At 45.1% G+C, this 17,463-nt stretch overlaps 4 protein-coding genes across 6 annotated transcripts; 1 reads left to right on the forward strand and 3 right to left on the reverse strand.

Annotated features, from left to right (window-relative positions):
• The first annotated feature begins 222 nt into the window (after positions 1 to 222).
• Positions 223 to 3,282, forward strand: mdh1b (malate dehydrogenase 1B, NAD (soluble)). The gene is made up of 10 exons (XM_035150155.2): positions 223 to 543; positions 626 to 738; positions 855 to 989; positions 1,068 to 1,210; positions 1,293 to 1,461; positions 1,534 to 1,918; positions 2,011 to 2,152; positions 2,410 to 2,585; positions 2,684 to 2,820; positions 2,900 to 3,282. The coding sequence occupies exons 1-10, from the start codon at positions 522 to 524 to the stop codon at positions 2,945 to 2,947; spliced, it is 1,470 nt and encodes a 489-aa protein (XP_035006046.1). The 5' UTR covers positions 223 to 521; the 3' UTR covers positions 2,948 to 3,282.
• Positions 3,018 to 9,318, reverse strand: retreg2 (reticulophagy regulator family member 2). Of its 2 annotated transcripts, none has more exons than XM_035150154.2 (9): positions 8,997 to 9,318; positions 8,426 to 8,529; positions 8,056 to 8,086; positions 7,599 to 7,728; positions 7,151 to 7,235; positions 6,817 to 6,954; positions 6,407 to 6,495; positions 6,018 to 6,153; positions 3,018 to 5,859 (listed from the first exon to the last, which is right to left on the reverse strand). In XM_035150154.2, the coding sequence occupies exons 1-9, from the start codon at positions 9,248 to 9,250 to the stop codon at positions 5,060 to 5,062; spliced, it is 1,767 nt and encodes a 588-aa protein (XP_035006045.1). In that variant the 5' UTR covers positions 9,251 to 9,318; the 3' UTR covers positions 3,018 to 5,059. The 2 variants fall into 2 exon arrangements, with proteins under 2 accessions (XP_035006045.1, XP_035006044.1); XM_035150153.2 differs by having other exon boundaries at positions 8,056 to 8,089.
• A 643-nt stretch (positions 9,319 to 9,961) lies between these two features.
• Positions 9,962 to 12,895, reverse strand: prkag3a (protein kinase, AMP-activated, gamma 3a non-catalytic subunit). 2 transcript variants are annotated; one of them, XM_035150160.1, is made up of 12 exons: positions 12,786 to 12,895; positions 12,624 to 12,660; positions 12,427 to 12,527; positions 12,265 to 12,346; positions 12,129 to 12,187; positions 11,646 to 11,691; positions 11,485 to 11,539; positions 11,285 to 11,411; positions 11,024 to 11,189; positions 10,907 to 10,944; positions 10,599 to 10,745; positions 9,962 to 10,519 (listed from the first exon to the last, which is right to left on the reverse strand). In XM_035150160.1, exons 1-12 carry the CDS (start codon positions 12,801 to 12,803, stop codon positions 10,403 to 10,405), a joined length of 993 nt encoding a protein of 330 aa, XP_035006051.1. In that variant the 5' UTR covers positions 12,804 to 12,895; the 3' UTR covers positions 9,962 to 10,402. The 2 variants fall into 2 exon arrangements, with proteins under 2 accessions (XP_035006051.1, XP_035006050.2); XM_035150159.2 differs by having other exon boundaries at positions 11,631 to 11,691.
• A 225-nt stretch (positions 12,896 to 13,120) lies between these two features.
• Positions 13,121 to 16,986, reverse strand: cnppd1 (cyclin Pas1/PHO80 domain containing 1). Its single transcript, XM_035150158.1, has 8 exons — positions 16,776 to 16,986; positions 16,333 to 16,435; positions 15,953 to 16,034; positions 15,744 to 15,864; positions 15,443 to 15,571; positions 15,297 to 15,358; positions 15,089 to 15,206; positions 13,121 to 14,983 (listed from the first exon to the last, which is right to left on the reverse strand). Exons 1-8 carry the CDS (start codon positions 16,854 to 16,856, stop codon positions 14,342 to 14,344), a joined length of 1,338 nt encoding a protein of 445 aa, XP_035006049.1. The 5' UTR covers positions 16,857 to 16,986; the 3' UTR covers positions 13,121 to 14,341.
• Between the last annotated feature and the right edge of the window lie 477 nt (positions 16,987 to 17,463).

Genomic DNA, 17,463 nt, shown 5'->3' on the forward strand with positions numbered 1-17,463 from the left:
GTCCCTCTGTAAACTTAGTACGCCTCTAACACTGCCAAACTAAAAATAAAAGAAATAGCTATTGTTTTTTAATCTTAAACACTTGACATATACGATTTATATTTGTTTGTATTAATTCAATATTTAAAAATTGTTAAATAGCAGGCCTTTGTGTATTTAGATGTATTTATTGTTGATGTTTTTTGTGGCGTTTCCGACACGGACTCAAATAAGCGCAGCACCCGCCGTTTCCTAGCAACCAACGCCGCGGCTGTTTTTCACCATCCTATGTAGAATATAAGGCAACGATACAACTTTACATCTTCCTTTGGTTTCTCACCGTTTACCTCCAAACCGTGTGGCATCAAAGGCAGCTACCAAACCGTGTGGCATCAAAGGCAGCTACCAAACCGTGTGGCATCAAAGGCAGCTACCAAACCGTGTGGCATCAAAGGCAGCTACCTTTACATATCAGTGGCAGGTTTTGTTGACACCGGAAGTGCCTCCCTGCCACGATTTGAGTTCGTCCTTACTGGGGAAGAATGGCTAAATTCGTGCTTGCTGGTAAAGTTGGATGTTGACATTTTAGCATTTAACTGTGTATGAAACCATTGTGTTTCTTATTCTTATAATTTAATATCTCCAGGTCAAACGGACTGTCCTTATTATGCCAAAGCGGAACTTTTAGCGGACGCTCTGCATCGATGTCTGCCGAACTTCAGTATCCATAAGATCTCCATCCTCCCAGATGACTGGAAGGTATTATTATTATTAGCTGTAGTAGTAGTGGCAGTAGTTGTAGTAGTAGTAGTAGTAGTAGCAACAGTAGTAATAGTAGTAGTAGTAGTAGTATAACCTCTGTCTGTCTCTGGTAGGAATGGCTGGATGCCACTTGCAAAACAAATAACTGGAAACACGAGGATTCCCCTATGGTTTGGAGGGAGCTGGTGGAGCAAGGGGGCAAAGGGATGCTCCTAGGGGGCTTCAGTGACTTCGTTCAGCACTGTCAGGTAAAAAGAAGTAATGTCACCTCTAAAATCAGACAATCCAGACACGCAAAGTTCTTCAATCAGTCTTTAATCGTGTAGGAATACTACAACATCACATCTGACATGACCATGGATACGATGCTGAGTATTGCAGCAGAGAATCTGGAGGCCAAGATGATCCTCATGGAGGAGGAGAAGCACCGCCTCAGCCTCATCAAACCTCTTCACCTGTGGATCTGCAGGTGGGTTAGTTGGATAAATCCATTTTGCTCCACTTCACTTGTTTTCTCAGTTGACAGATTGGGTGTAAAAATGTCTCTCCAGTGCTCTCAGCCCAACCAGCCACTTCCTGATCCCCAACTTGCTCTCTGCTGAGGTGTTCCCCCTTGTTTCTGTAATCAGCCTTCACCTCCTGGACCTGGAGGGTGACGAGGAGGGCCTGCAGGCGCTGAAGATTGCGGTGGAGGACCTGGCAATCCCTATGCTCCATCAGGTGCAGTACTTATACTTTTTCTTTCATTAAATCCCAAGGAAAACAAAGCCACTCAAACATATTTATTCACAGGTGAGCGTTCACACAGATCTGGAGCAAGCCTTCCAAGGAGCGGATGTCATCCTCCTCCTGGATGAGAGCTGGTCTGATGAGAGCTGCTCTGATGAGAGCTGGTCTTATGACAGCGATGCAGTGAATGCCGATGAGCAGGAAAAGAAAGAGAAGAGGATAAAGGAAATCTCTGAAATCTACAACGAGTACGGACGACTGATCGACACAAGGGCAAACGAGGAGGTGAAGGTTATCGTGTCCGGTGACTCATTTGTCAACCTGAGATGCTCTATCCTTTTGGACAATGCTTGCTCTATTGAGAGCCACCGATTTGTCGCCATGGCAACCCACCTGGAAAATGAAGCAAGGTCTCTACTGTCAAAGAAGCTGAAAGTTATGGCGTCAGGTAGCTCATTTAAATGACCGACTTCTGTCGCATTCTAGCACGAGCACTTTTCACGCAAGACAAAATAATTCTGCCCTTTTCTTCTTCTCTAGATATCACAGATGTCTACGTGTGGGGAAATATCAGTGGTAGTTTCTATATTGACCTGCAGAGGACAACGGTTTACAACTTCGATGGGGCAATTATAGGACCAGCTTTCTTTTCCCAGCCCATCCTGAAGATCTTCCATGACAGGTTTGTTACATTAAGAACTTTCATTATTTTAAGCATTAATAAAAGGTTATTTGAGATCATCTTACACTAGGTGAAAGATGTTACCTTGTATTAACTTGCACTTCGGCCGGCTAAAACAGAATATGATAAGATCAAGCACAGGTCTACTATCACATTACAATACTGCTTACCAAACCTGACCCTGCTGTGACATATATCTGTGCCATTGTTTGTGCTGGGAGATGCCAAAAAGCCAATAATCTCCGTCTCCCCTCCAGAAAATGGTTGGAGACAAACTTTCAAGACTTGGTTCGATGTCAGCGTGCAGCTGTGGCTGCAAAGACCTGCCAGGCATCTGCCATGTCCAACGCCAATGGGGTCCTCACAATCTTGAGGGCTTGGAACGGCGAGTGCAGTCCAGATAGAGTCTTCTCTCTGGGTGTACTATGTCCAGGTAGAAACACTCGTCCTGACGGGCAAACGCCCATTCCATATTAACCTCTAATACTGACAAGCCAGAGTTTAAAGGGGATTGTTTTTGGCTACTCGCAGGCTGCTTCAATCTCCCAGATGGCATCGTCCTCTCAGTTCCAGTTACCTTCACAGATGATAAATGGTCCCTGTTTAATGTGCCTGTTGGCTACGAGCTGAACGAGAGACTTCAGGTTTCTGCGAGTGAACTCCTGCAGGTTTGTGAAGCTCCAGAAATACTTTCACAGCGACAATATGTTGTTTCTAATTTGCTGAAAGTCAATTTTTCTTTTCCAGGAAAGAGAACTTGGATCAGAAGATTTTGATGATGAGCAGGACATCTGAGAGACATTAAAACAGATGAAAAACACAGGTTTTTACATAGGATGTAGAAATTCCAGCACCACATCTTATGTTTGTTTCAGTTTGTTCTTTTATTCTCTTCAGTTTCACATATGGAGTTGCAGTTTTATTTGACCGATTTAATGACAACAAATCTTTTTCTCGCTTTGTGAAACTCACCCACAGCTGTTATGTCTAGATGTAAAAGATCAAACTGAGTTCTTTATGGAAAAGGGAGAAATTAGAAAATATATTCCTTTTTTTTTTTTTTTTTAAATTGTACAGTTCAGTTTAATATAGTTGAAGCGGTATTTTAAGCATAAAACACACGACTACCATACACAAACTAGTCTGTTAATTTCCTCGAAATCCACCTATTTCCATTTATAGTTCTTTGAAACGAGGACACATCAGAACCTTTACTCCACTTGTTGTTGATTTCGATAAACAAACTGAATTCATTTGGCTCTTTTAACCTGAAACATTCCGATTAACTTTTTGTTTTTCTTTTGCAAATTTGTGTTGAACTGTCACTGACGAGGAGAACTTTGAGAACAGAGTGCGGTTTTTACATGCAGAATATACACGTTCATTTTGAGCATTTCTACACTATACACAAGGAGCCGTCGACTGAAAACAAAAAGGTAAAGGTTAGTACAAATGCGATGCACGACAACAAGTCAGGAAATGGACATAAAGTCTGTTATATTCAATTTGTACAACCCACCCCTGAGATTTGGATGCTGAGTGGCTTACAAAATAAAACCGGACCTCTTTATACAGCCGATTATAGTGTTAAATTTGTTTTTGTCATTTACATCCTTTCAAAAAATAAAGAAAAATAAATCTGCTCCGGTAAAAGTATGAATCTTTTGAAACTTGACCTCAAATATTTAAATTTAAATACATGCTTGATTCATGGCATGCATGGACTCGTTGTGGCACAAAGGAAGTTATTTGGTAAATATACATATCCCAGTGATGACTATACATGTACAAATAGTCGGGCCTATCTATCGAGAAGCCGGCGTTTTTCCATTAAAGTTGTAGATTCAAGAATAAATTCAATTACGTGTGGCTCAATTACAAATGGACGTGTGAAATTAAATTCTATTCTCACGTGTAAATAGAACATGAGGTATCAGTCACAAAGAAGAAAACCAGGAACATTTCTTTTTTTTTTTTTATCATCTCGCTACACTGATGTCACTTAGCTCTACTACTTGTCAACATCCAAAAACGTCAAAGATTTAAGTTTTCGTTTCCAGGCAACAAGTGAATGATCACCAATGACCGAATGCTTCGGTCAAAACTGTAACTACGGAGACACGAATAAAGTCAAAGGATAAAACTATTGGTTGAATAACGAACTCTGGGAATATGGGACTACTTTTTAAACTTGGATGTCCATGGCGTCATCATTAATACGCTTATCATCAATCATCATGGGCAACTGAAGGGAAAGAAATTAACTCCATTTCAAAAAAAAAAAAAAAATTTAACTGACCATTAAATTAAATAATTTATAGTATATATTAATAGTTATTAATAGTTATATATTCCAACATTTCAACTCTTCATAACACCATTTCGATAAACGCCGTCTGCGTGAAAACCAGGTTGAAGGGTTCAGCTCGGCCAAGGTAGAAAACAAAAGGCATTGAGATTTTTCATGACGCAGTAAGAACTTTGCTTAAAGCAAACGCTAAATAAAGCAGAAGTCAATATAAAATGCAAATACAACGATAATCTGTGCTCAGCAGGCGGTGTGACGCCACAGTAAATGCATTAACGACAATTCTGCGTCTAGTTCTTTTGTACTTAAGCGAACAGAACAAAGCCTGCGCTGCCCGATAGAAGCTGCTGATCCCAACAATGTCATGGTCCTGGAGCACCGAGGCCGAGCTGAACACAGTAATGTGAGGCTGTGGGAACAGAATGAACCGAGTAATCTCAACCATCTTCCGCACGATCAACAACCAACAGTGTTAAATGCCAAACTCTTTGATAGATGTTTTGTATATAGCAGTATGAATATAATGTAGTTTTAACATACAAATAAAAACAAAACAGTAGGAGGTGGGAATGGGGGAGGGGAGGAGGAGGATAGAGAAGCTATGACTGCGGTTGATGTTGAGGAGATGGAGGTGTGTCCAGAGCTCCGCCCACCACCCGTCTGTCAGAGCTGATGTCCAGCTCCTCGTCCGCCTGGTCCAGTTCACTTTGGTCCAGAAGCTCAAAGTCCTCTTCCTCGGTCCCAACAAGTGTGTCGTCATGCGTCTCCTCGCTGGTGCTTGTGATTATCGTGATCGCGTCATCCTGTTCTTCGTCAGGCCCCAGCGCCCCGATTGTGGTGACTGTAGTGTCAGCGGTGGTGTCGGTGGGTGGGGTGGAGGTCTCCAAAGGGCCCGGCAGGGTTTCAGTGGGAAGGAACTCGGCCAGGGAGGGCTCCTCGCTGGCCTCGCTGGACGACAGCAGCGCCGACAGAGTGTTCTGCACCACAGTGGAGATGGCCGTGCTCACTATCTCCTCGCTCAAGGCCTCCAGGGACTGCTGTGCACCCTGGGTCACTGCAGCTTCCTTCTCCTCTTCCTCCTGACTCCGTGCTTCCTCCCGTGGGCCTGCCCCTGGCAACGTGCCCTCATCGGCCCCGGGTGGTCGTCCGTGTCCGTTGAAGTGCGTGTTCACAAAGTGGAGCGGGGACGCCAGGTGCTGGATGAGGAGGCTGGCGGGGCTCAGCAGTTCTCCCTCTGACTGAGCACCAGCCTGGGCGCCGTCGACCTGACTGGGAGCTCGCAGGGGGAAGTGGAGCAAGTGGTGCTCGATGGACGGGAACTCCTCGACTGAGGGGAACTCAGGGAGATCTCGAAGGTACGACTCCTCTGGTTCGCTGTGTAAACTCTGCGCGTCCAGATCTAGGTCCAGGCAGAGATGAGACACGAAAAGCCAATTGTAGGTAGAAGACAGAAAATAATAGGATCACATACTTTTAATCACCACCTCATCCAGAGTTAAAATGACTCCAACTTTTGACCTTCCTCCCAAGCAAAACACTACTTCTGTGATTGTTTACCTTCAGAGACGTCGGTGAGTTGAGGAGTGGTGGCTCTGGACACGGAGAAGCCTCCACTCTCCAAGATGGATGCCTCCTCGTCCGACAACTCCGAGTCTGTGATGGCCATCGCCAGAGCTGTCGTCTTCGCATCCACCTGAGCAAGTACACAACAGTGTTTTCATTACATGGCTAGTACAACACACACATATCATCTCTCTGATCTGTTTACAGTGAATATATAGGCATAGTTCACGATTACAGTAGTTTTCATGTTTATTCTGAAGGTGGCACTGTTTTCTGTAGGTCCTGATTCATTCCAGACGCATTAACATAGTGGTGCTGAGAGAATGTGGTCGTACTTGAAAGAGAGATTTATTACACAACACTTCAGGGCTCAGTGTCCATACCGTTGGGGCAAAGAGAGACAGCTCCTCCTCGCTATCACTCTCTGTTTCAGCTCTCGGCTCGTCCCCCTCTTCCATCTCTTTCTTCACCTCTGTTAGAAAACACACACACACACACTTATAAAGCTGCAGGATAGAAAATGTAACAAACAGTACTAGAGAAATGTGATCTGGGAACAAATGTAAGCGGATAATCTTCTAATCACACACTTCCTTTAAGGTCAACATGGTTGCATTGTCACAGTTATGTAACTGGTGGTGCAACAATGGCTAATATTCTTTCTGCGTTTGCAGTGCTTTGTCTCCGAGGTTAAGCTGCATTGATTAGTTGCTCCCTGCATGCTTAAATCCCCTAATAATGTTATGCGAGTGTCCATAAATCTGTAACCTCGAGTTGTCACAGCAGCACTCACTCCTCTTGTCGTGCTTGCGGTGCTCGTTTTCTCCCTTCATGCTGTAGTCCAGTTTCATCATGATTGGCTCCAAGCCCGTGTACATCCTCTGGATCAGTTCGTGGTAGACCACGAGCGGCCACACCAGCACGCTCAGGACTGAACAGGCACATGGAAAAAACATTTGAGAACCGTGTGGTCTTTGCATGTACCAAAACTAACTAGTACACCGTGTGCTACTGCACATGGTGCTACTGCACACATTCCAGAATCAAGTTACCTGATCTATGAATGCGGAATGAAGAAATAGAACACTAAGATAATGACATAACATAAGCAATGTTTAAGGACTCACCTATGATATAAGAGATCATGATTCCTGGTACATAATGTCCAACCACGGCAAGTACAAAGCAGCTGCTGCACATCATCACACAGAACTGAAAACCAGAAAGAAATAAGAGTAATGAGCCGAACATCACGTTCAGACTGCAAGGAAGTGAAAAGCAGCTTCTCTGCATGTGTGTGGTGTGTTTGCCAATGACAGTAGTGGATGTCTAAAAGTGTTCTTGTAGCACCAGCACCTGCCTGCATTAGACGCAAACCTTGAATTTAATAGGGTTTTTAGTCTTTTGTTGTTTGTGATTAGCAATGTTTATTTTGCACACAGCCTTTGGCTCAGTCTCTTATCAAACCTGTACAAGAGAACCTGCATGTACAGACTCTTTAGCCAACACAAACTTCATTTTACAGATTCAAACTCAAAACAGAGAGAAACACTGTCAAGAGTCAAAGTGCTGTACCTTGCCATGGTTCTGTTGCTTGTACTGCAGCATCTCCTGCAGGTACAGACAGCACAGCAGATAGCTCTCAGCCAGGTGGTGGCTCAGCTCAGGAACACTGAGCAGATGCTGCTCCACGCCCATTGTTTCACTGTATGCAGCCAAGAATGCGCGCGCACACACGCACGCACGCACACGCACACACACACACAGCGATAAAATCAGCACTTGTAAAGAACAAAAATCTGCACATTAAGTTCTCCAGGTTGTAGGATTCCATGCTCGTGTTATGGAAGCAGAGGGAGGAACACAAATAGAACAGCTGAAACCAGACCAGTCATCTAACATTAGTTAAAATGATGTCACTCAGTCAGAAGGAGAGTTCACAGTGTTCAGTGAAATTTGACATAAGCTGTTAAATGGAATTGTTTCAAAACCCCCTGTGTAGTAATGTGTTTGTCGTGTACACACTACACACCTTTGCACAGGGTGAGCCTCGGCCTCCTGAACTGCTGTGGGAGGAAAAACACACAATTAGGAGGAAGAGATGTTCTCGGAAAAATTTGAATTTGGTTGCGGCCATTTGGGCAAACAGGATCTTTTACAAATATTCTTCACTCTGCACTTAAACTCTTTACGCTTTACTTTGCAATATTTCACAAAGTATATATTCTGTTTACACTGAATATACTAGTTCTATTCCCTTACATTTACAGGTATTGCATGTTTACTTATTACTTCCCTGATGTCTATTTTGGACTGATACAGCAAACATATCTGTCCCTGGACTAATAGAGGATTATCTTATGGCTTTAAATGACAAAACCTGAGATTTAAATCCCCATTACCAGTGACTGTGGGCAACTTGGGCTTCCATCTCTCCAGGAGCATGAGTCCCATCAGGGAGACACTCAGGAGGAAGAGGGGCCGCAGGGAGGTGGAGGACAGGAGCCTGTGCAGATAAACAAGCCTCCAATTAACATGTAGCACATTAGATTTAATGAACTGATCAACAAGGAGCCTCTGATGGTTCTTCTTGTACATCATGAGGCTGTAGTTGTCACTGACAGCAGGTGACCAGGGCCCGGGCCACTCAGCATGACATGAGTGTTTGCTAGCATGAAGCTCCACAAATGCTAACAGCTGTAACAACTCAATGCAAATCTGTTTTTTTGTTTTGTTTTGCCAACACAACGACGCATTTCCTGATATTGTTTAACGCTTAAACACATTTTAACGAGGCTGGAAATTAAGTTGGCAGTGGTTAGCATGCTGCGTTAGCATTAGGCTAAGGACGTGGGATTAGCTAACGTGCGTTGACAGCCCCCCCCCCCATGTAATATCCCCGCTGACGGTAGCCCCGCTAGCGGGCGGAGCGCGGTGTGGGGGTGTGGGAGCGGGGACCGGCACGGATGTTACCAGAACAGCGTGTTGAGCGTCAGGGCCACGGAGATGCTGCACAGCGGCCTCTCCCACACCAGCAGCCGCTGGAGCCACAGCAGCGGCGGCTCGTAGGGGGACAGCCAGCCCTGGAGGCGCTCCCGCAGGCGGACGAGCTCCGGGTCCAAGTCGCCGCAGGCCTGCTCCGACGACCCGGCGGGGAAGAGGGACTCCAGGCCGACCGAAGAGGAGGGAACCGAGGGGTGTCTTGTGGCCTCCTCTCCGCTCGCCATGTTTCTCCCACACTTTGTTGTGTTGTTTTGGAGATCACGGGAACGGCAGCGTCAAGCTCCACGGGGCGCACAGATACAAACGTCCGGTTGTCACCTTCAAAATAAAACAGGAATGATGATTAATGGCTACTTATTTATTTAAAGTAAAAACAAATGTAATCACAGTGACGTATTGACCTCGGTGAGAATAAACACACAATAAAGGCTTCAGATGCAACTTTAAATTGTTATCGACGGTGAAATATAACTTAATTTAGTGCATGCTGGTTTGCCTATATAAACAGATGAGGATTACAAAAAAATAATTATATTTAAAGACTTAAATACTATATTAATTTTACAGCTACCGCCACATTTAGTGTAAGAAACGCATTTTACTTTAAATACGAAGTCAGTTTCCGTTTTTTTCCCCCATTTCTGGCAACTTGACACTTGCACAGATGGGCGGACGGATCAGAGGAGAAAATCTAGTCACGTGTTTCCTGTTTACTGTAGGAGAGGGTTAAAGCTCCAGGGCTCCACCGTGTGGTCAGAGATACCACTGCAGGAAGGTTGCAGAAAGGCAGACAAGATCTGCAGCTACTGATAATCTAAACTGTGCATGTTTTCAAAGCACTAGAAAAATAAATAAGTGTGAATTTTCTTATATATAAAAGCAGTTTCAGCACTTTAAGTCCTAGATAACATAAATGAAACACACACACACACCACTGTGTTTTGTTATGAATCTTTAATACAGAAATATATCCTATTGAGTAAACATATGTTGATCAATTTGATCAAAATGCAGCTAATAACAGTGCGGGAGAAGACCTACAGAGATTCATCACATTATCAATGCTTCAGTATAACACAGGCTGCAGACATCACATTAATGCAAACAGCAGCACAGGCAAAGAAGTGATCTCTCATTTTAATCACATGGCGACTTCTGGAAGTCTCAGTCATGAGACCAAAACAAATGGAAGCTGGTCCCTGCTTGCGTGACTGGAAGCACGTGCACATGCCTCGTGTTCCGGGTGCAAGATCTGGTCATCTGCACGTTATGTGGAAGACGTTTTCTTTCGGGCTTGACAAGATGATGTGTGGGGGTCAAAGGGACGACAGGGTGGGAGGGAAGAGGGGGCTCCAGGGCCTCCCTGCCCCCTGGTGCTAGGACAAAAGGGCTTCAATACCTGCAGGGGTTAAGACCATGGCCTGCAGCAGGTCAGACAGAGAGATGATGCCCCTCACCACATCTGCCCTGTCCACCAGGACCAGCCGATGGACCTGGGATCAGGAGGGAAATGACAATGTTCTTCTGTTTGACTTTAGAACAAATCCTGAGCCTGCTGCAAACACTACCCACCTCAGCTTGGACAATGCGGTCTAAGATCGTTTCCAAGGTTTCATAGGGATAGCACTTGATTACTCCCTCGATGAAACACGAGCGCCTGCGTACAGCTTCCAGCATCGTCATGTCCAGATTGTCGTAACTCTTCTGGGCTGCGAGATTCTGCCGGGGAGCAAGCACAGACACTTTGTGATGCTGCTCGGTGAACTTTAAAGCAACACTATGCAACTAAAAAGTTGCATAGTGTTGCTTTAAGATCACAAACAGCCTTAGTTAAACAATAAAAGATAATATAGGACATACGTTTTTTCTGTGGTACTTACAATCACATCAAATCTCGAGTAGAGCGCCACCACTCTACCTGAGAAAGCATATTGTCAGCCATCAATACAACTTAATACATCTCTAATGCATAATCTTTAAAAAGTAGATGAGTATACCTTGTTCGTCCACCACCGGCAGTGCAGACACCCGCCGCTCCACAAAGATGGCGAGGGCCTCGTGAAGCGACGCCGTCTGTTGAACGGTGGCGATGTTCCTGAACGTCCCGATCCCCAGCTCCTGGATCTGCCTCCGGATGAACGCAGGCTTGGGAACTTTTTTACCCTGAAAAAAAAACACCAAACACCACAGTCGAAGAAACAAAACTACACCTCCACATTGCATATTTCACCGAATATGCCAACTGAAGCTTGCCTTACGAATATATGGAGGAACTTGAGGATTCGTTTGTGGGTGAGGATGTGCAGGACGTTTCCAGACTCCGGGTCGATGACGGGCAGCCTGTGGATCTTGTGTTTGAGTAAGGAATAGATGGCATCAAAGAGGCTGCGAGGAAATAGAACATTTTAAGTATTTGACCGGATTGTAAGAATAAGAAATGTGCGTTCTGTGCGCTCACCTGGCCTCCGGGGAAATACTAATGAGGAAGTGATTGGAATACTGTAGGTAGAGGTCTAAACAGAAAGAAGGAGGATCAAGCTCTACTGGGAATTCACTGACATGTGTGCACAGAGGTAATGTCACAGATCCGTGTTGGTTATTTACTTTGAGAATAATCACCTCGCCATGTCTCAATCTTGTGGCTCTCCAGCTCGTGCATTTGAACCTGGAAAGGGGAAACCACAAGTTAAGGGTCGGTCGGCGACATTCTCGACGCAGGACGGGTCCGATCGTATGATGCAAACCTGCAGAGGCTTCGGTCAAGGCAGAGATTCACTCTTCAGGCAGCTCACAGCTCAAATATTCCAGATTTGCTTATAGAATTACTTTAGGTGGCTCAATTTTCAACATCAGGACCAAAACCTCACACCATAAAAGCTGCTGCTGCCCTCATCCACAGGTCAAGAGTAAATGTCCCCACCTGTTACTGTGACTCTTGAACTTTCCGTGGCTAATAAAGGTCGAACTGTGCAAACTTCAAACTGTAAATAACTAACCGTTCATATTGCACAATATAGTATTATAAACACAATATAATAGTGTTTGGCATTTGGCATTAAACCCTCGTCACACAAAAACCGGGCTTCAGAGTGAAGTACTCACCAAAGGAGACTTGTAATAGCAATGGAGGATGTTGATGAAATCCGTAATCGTCAGCATACCTGCGACCGAAAAGGATGTAAGTTCCCAGTGATGAATACTTTGCAAAGACTATTATTATCCATCAGTTTTTTCTTACCCACAAATCTCTGCACCTTGCTGTCCCACAGAGGCGCCGCTCTCAAGCCGTTTGCCACCAGTGCAAAAAAGGCCTTTTTCACCTGTGGAGGTAAATCCATTCAGTATGTCAGAGTGAGGATGTGCAAGAAAAACCCGGGTGTGAAAACAGCTGCAGGCTCACTTGTAGCTTGGTGTCAAATATGACCAGTTTACAGCTGGTTGGAATGGCGTTGTAGCAGCAGTGGCTCTTCATGAAATCCATGTAGACTGTGGTGTCAGCGGCTGTGAGGAACAGCACAGAGAGCACACATGTATACACACACACATGCACCAGAGCAGGGAAGGAGGCAACAGCATCTGTACACACAAACATTTCACCTCCTTGTTGTTGTGTTCCCTTCTTCTTCCCCGGGGTCTGCAACAAAGCAAGAAAAACAATCCCCACATGACATTTTGAAATCCACAAAGCAACTCATTTCCTTGTTTAAGCCTCACAAGCACATGTCCCCACGTTGTATTCAACCCAAAGTGACTCATCACCTGTGAAGGAGGCTCCATTACTCAAGTGTGCGTCCATGAAAACACTCAGTCTTTACCCTTTCCTGCAGAGCACTCTGGTCTATATTAGGAGCTCCCGGGTGGTATGTGTGTCCGGGGGGGGGGGGAGAGGAGCAGGCAGTGGCTCAGGGGGAGGGACGCAGTGGATTCTGACACTCGTCTCTGAAAAACTCACTCGCTGTGCTGTATCAGATGACACGAGCTCGCCACTGTTTATTGGCTGCAGAAAGGTGTGGCACACACAAGACAGATGTCAGAAACGAATTAGCACAAATGTCAAGGCAGCACACAGTTAAAAAAAGAAAACAATTAACATGTCCCAAAGTAATGCGTTCTTTATTAGTTCTGTTCTTTCTACAGATATTTTTTTTTCTTTTTTTACAATATTTGCATTTTTACAGCATTTACAAAATTAAAAGGCGTTTGTTCTTCTTTTATCAAACTCAAACGCTCACAGCAATTTGCTCAAAGGTTCCATTACAAAGTTAAACGTCCTGGGGACCGTGTGCAACTGAAAAACAATCGCGTCCTTGTATTTGTTTTCTTCTCCGGTGTTTGACAAGAGGAGTTTGACCATGTGAGCTGTCGCGATGGGAATGGAGACAGATGTGCAAATTCCAGACCGCGCCGACGAAGATGCTTTAACATTGTATTTAAATGTTCACTTCAAAAACAGCAACCGGAAACCAACTCGAAATTGTGTTGAAAAAAGAACCGACTTCCTCTCGGACTTTAAACTTTGAACATTGAACATTACCCTGTTACAGAAGTGCAGATTTATGTTTTACTATGAAAAGAAAAGTGTGTGTGAAAAAAAACGACCAGAATAAAAAGGTTAAGTGTTATTGATCAATGTTTGGCCAATGACACTGAGGTACGATGACACAGTTTGTGTTCAAGCTGTTTCTTTAGTTTCACAAATAAGAACACGTGTATAAAAAAAACCCGGTGAACCAAATCAGTGCTTGCAGCTTGTGTGTGAGCGTCTGATGTGAACGTCTGTACGCACACGACAGAACACTAAGCAAATATGGATAAACCAAATATTAGTATGCAAAATAAACTGGTTTACTCCCTTTTTCGCACCACGCAATAAAAACTCTCACCCTCCAGATATGCAGTGTAACCTTCGTACACTTTCAGCAACTCGAAACACACCAACTAAAAGGTCCTACCGTCACCCCCCCTCACTCTGAACTTTCAAACAACAATTGTGAGTAGTAAAAGAGTTTGGTTGAAGCCAAAACAACAATATAAAACATCCTGTAATTCCTTCTCTGCAGTAAAAATAAGTTGCGGGGCATTTACTGCGAACTATGGCATTTTTACTTATGGCAAGTGTATTCTGCAGCATTGAGCTATAAGTGAATTCTCCCGCTGGGCTGTGCTGTCAAACTAACTCGTGACTGTAATGAGCCAGATTACTTCACACCTGTCTTCTAGATCTGGAAAAATAAACAACAAATGAATTAAAGCAGTTGATGAAAATTGTCCAGAGTCTGTTACTACAGGTCGGCAGCAGTGGTGCTTCCCAGTGTCTAGCCGGGCATGAGAAGAGCTTGGGCTTTCTCGATAGGCAACATAGACGCTGGATGGCAGGAGCCCAGCTGTACGGCGGGTAACGCCCCCAGGCGGGAGTTCAGTTCTGAGGCCCTGAGGAGGTCAGATGCCAGCAGCGGTGCATGACGCTGATGGCTGTCAGGGGAGCCGCGGGCGAAGAGTGCTGAGGTGTTTTTAAGTTCGCAGTGAAGAGGCGGGAGGGTCGCAAGACAGCCGGGACAGAAGAAGGAAGCAGCCGACCAGGTTTGAGAGGTTTCCACATCAGACATTGGTTCAGGATGTATGTGGCCCATGGAAGCGAGGAGGGAGCCCCACAGACACAAGACTGACGTCTGCGCGGAAGCCGATGGCGGATTTGGTATGTGGTGCTGACCGCTTTCAGGGGCACTGGCTTGACGGTTCAGGGTCTTGTTGGCCGGAACGCAGCAGGGAGGGCGCTGGGCCACAGCAGGAGGTTCTGGTTTGAGGTCTGAGGTCTGAAGGAAGCTCGGAGAGATGTCAGCCGGGGGTGCGAGCGGGGACTGACCGGCCCTGGAGAGAGTGAGCTGGTGCAGCACAGCGCTGGTGGCGATGAGGCCTGTCACGCTGGTCAGATAGACCAGGCCGAGCATACAGGTCACCTGAAAACAAAATGAGATCAAACCTCAAATAAAAGTGATTTAAAGACGTTCATTAAGTTATAAATAAAGAGCTAAAACAGAAGACATTTAAAGCTCCCCTCTCACCTTAGTAAAGTGCAGGTAGATGGCTGTGAGGGCCTGACTCCAGGCTGATTGTTCCAGCAGCACGCAGAGGTCAGTGTAGGTGAACCAGCCGCGCTTCATCCCCTGCCGCTCCGCGATGCTGAGGATCCAGAAGCCAGAGTCAGAAATCTTCACATTTTTGCGTATTTCTTGGTGACACTGTATTTCAGTGGTGAAGGTGAGAACCTACCTGGTTTCCAGATGACTTAATATGTCAAAGAAGTCATTCGGCTCCGTGAAAAGGCTCCACTCCTAAAACACATGACACACGGGTTGGGACAAAGAACTACAACCAAATATAAGCACACATAGACAGAGACAGAGACACACACTTACAATGGCATTCAAGAAGTTCATCTCCAGGTTATTGACAGTTTGGACGTCCAGCTTCCCGGCCGCTCCCCACTCATCGTTGAAAACCTCCTCGTCCTCTCCTTCATCATACAGGTACTTGCTGGCAACCATCTGATTCAATGAGAAATCCACAGCTTTTGTTAATGCAACATCATTGTACTCTCTTACTCGCAGGGATCAGCAGAATGGCCCTTAACACCCAACTCCATTCTGCAGTGAGCAGTAAAAACACTATAAATAACTCCAGACATATTTAGAAGCATTCCGAACCTGAAACACATACCATAGAGATCAGGAAGAGGTCGGAGGAGGAGATCTTTTGCAGGTATTCAGGGTTTCTGTGTCGGAGCCTTTCGATGTAAACCAGCGCCAGCATCATGGCGCACGGGGAGATACACGCCTCCCTGGTGGGACCAAAAACAGATTTAACGCAACGTGGACACGACGGCGTGGAATTCAACCGATGTAAACACGAGTGAAAAGTGCACCAACCTGACGACATGCGACGCGTACTTCTTCTGGAGCTTTCTGATCGGGCTTGGGGCAGATTTCTGGAAGATTTCAACGGCAATATCTGCAATAAACAAGACAGGAAGGTGACTCAGGCGATTGCATCTATTGATTTCAAGTCTATTATTGACATTTTATATATTTGATACTCCTGTGAAGCACTTTGTTAAGAAACGTGCTAAACACATTAATTATTATTAAGTGTATAAAAGCACAACTTTGCAGACTAAACACAATATTCTCTATGATCTGGCAACAAATCAGGAGAGAAAACTTGTACTTCCTGTGTTTGTTATGACGATCAGAGGTTAGTTCCCTGCACTGACCCAGTGGCCTGGTTCAGAAGTTGATGGTTAACTCACCTGTAACTGGGCAGGAGAGAGCATCGAAGGTGACGTCCGTGTCCAGGCCGTAGTACAGTCGCTTCTTCACCCGCTCAGTCAACTTCTGGTGTCCAGGAATGAACTGCAAACACAGCCACGTTAGCCAGGTGGAGCTAACTGCTAGCTTTTTTTTTTTGGAGAGCTAAGTGACGTTAGCTTAGCCGCACTGAAAAGCAGAAGTTAGCATAACACGCTTCCTGCACCACTAGCACCCTGAGCTAATGCTAGGTCGCTTCCGGTAAGTAAGTAGCTAACACCCTCAGCTTGCGTCACCGTGGTTATTTTTAGTGTTTAACGCGTAAACCCGACATTTCGTTAAGCTTTAAGTCAGAGAGCGTTTGGCACTTTCCTGTGGTATTAGCGTGGCGCCCCCGCCGTCAGCTAGCCTAGCATTAGCTCCCGCGGTCGGTTCCGCAACGTACCGTGAACTCCTGGAAGTCCGAGAACTGGAAAGTCTTCTCGTTGAACAACGCGTCGAAATCCATGTCTGATAAATGAAACATGGGTCCGACGACTGGTTTGAAGGAGACGACTGTTCTGGTGAGTCCGGCCTGACCCCCTCCGCCTGAACCGCTGAGAGCTGCACAACACGGACCGACCGGGGACAGTCAGTGACGACACAGGGCTGATCGACTACACACACACACACACACACACACACACACACACACACACACACACACGTCAGACACACACACACACTGGGACTGGGAGGGAACAGTTACACAACAGCTGTAAACACATGTGAGCGAAAGGATTCCTCCATTTTTTTTATTCAGTGATGATGTTTCCACGCTGCTTTATAATTAATAAATTATTCTTCACTCGTACTTGAATGTTTATGTACTTTTAAACATTTAATAAAGGCCTTCACATGGATGTGATGTCACTTTTGTCCAATCAAAATGCAAAAGGAAGTCATGTGATTGCTGTTAGAATCAATCCAACAATCAATTAATCAATTAATCAATCAGACTTTATTAATACAGGACTTTTCACTCCAGTACAAACAGGGACAGAGGAAACGCCATCTCACCAATTTGCGATGAGTAAACACAAGAGACAGAAGTACATTTTAAAAAAAGACTCAAATTTAAAGTATAAAAAAAT

Source organism: Hippoglossus stenolepis, chromosome 24, assembly GCF_022539355.2.
Source record: "Hippoglossus stenolepis isolate QCI-W04-F060 chromosome 24, HSTE1.2, whole genome shotgun sequence".
Classification (NCBI taxonomy): domain Eukaryota; kingdom Metazoa; phylum Chordata; class Actinopteri; order Pleuronectiformes; family Pleuronectidae; genus Hippoglossus; species Hippoglossus stenolepis.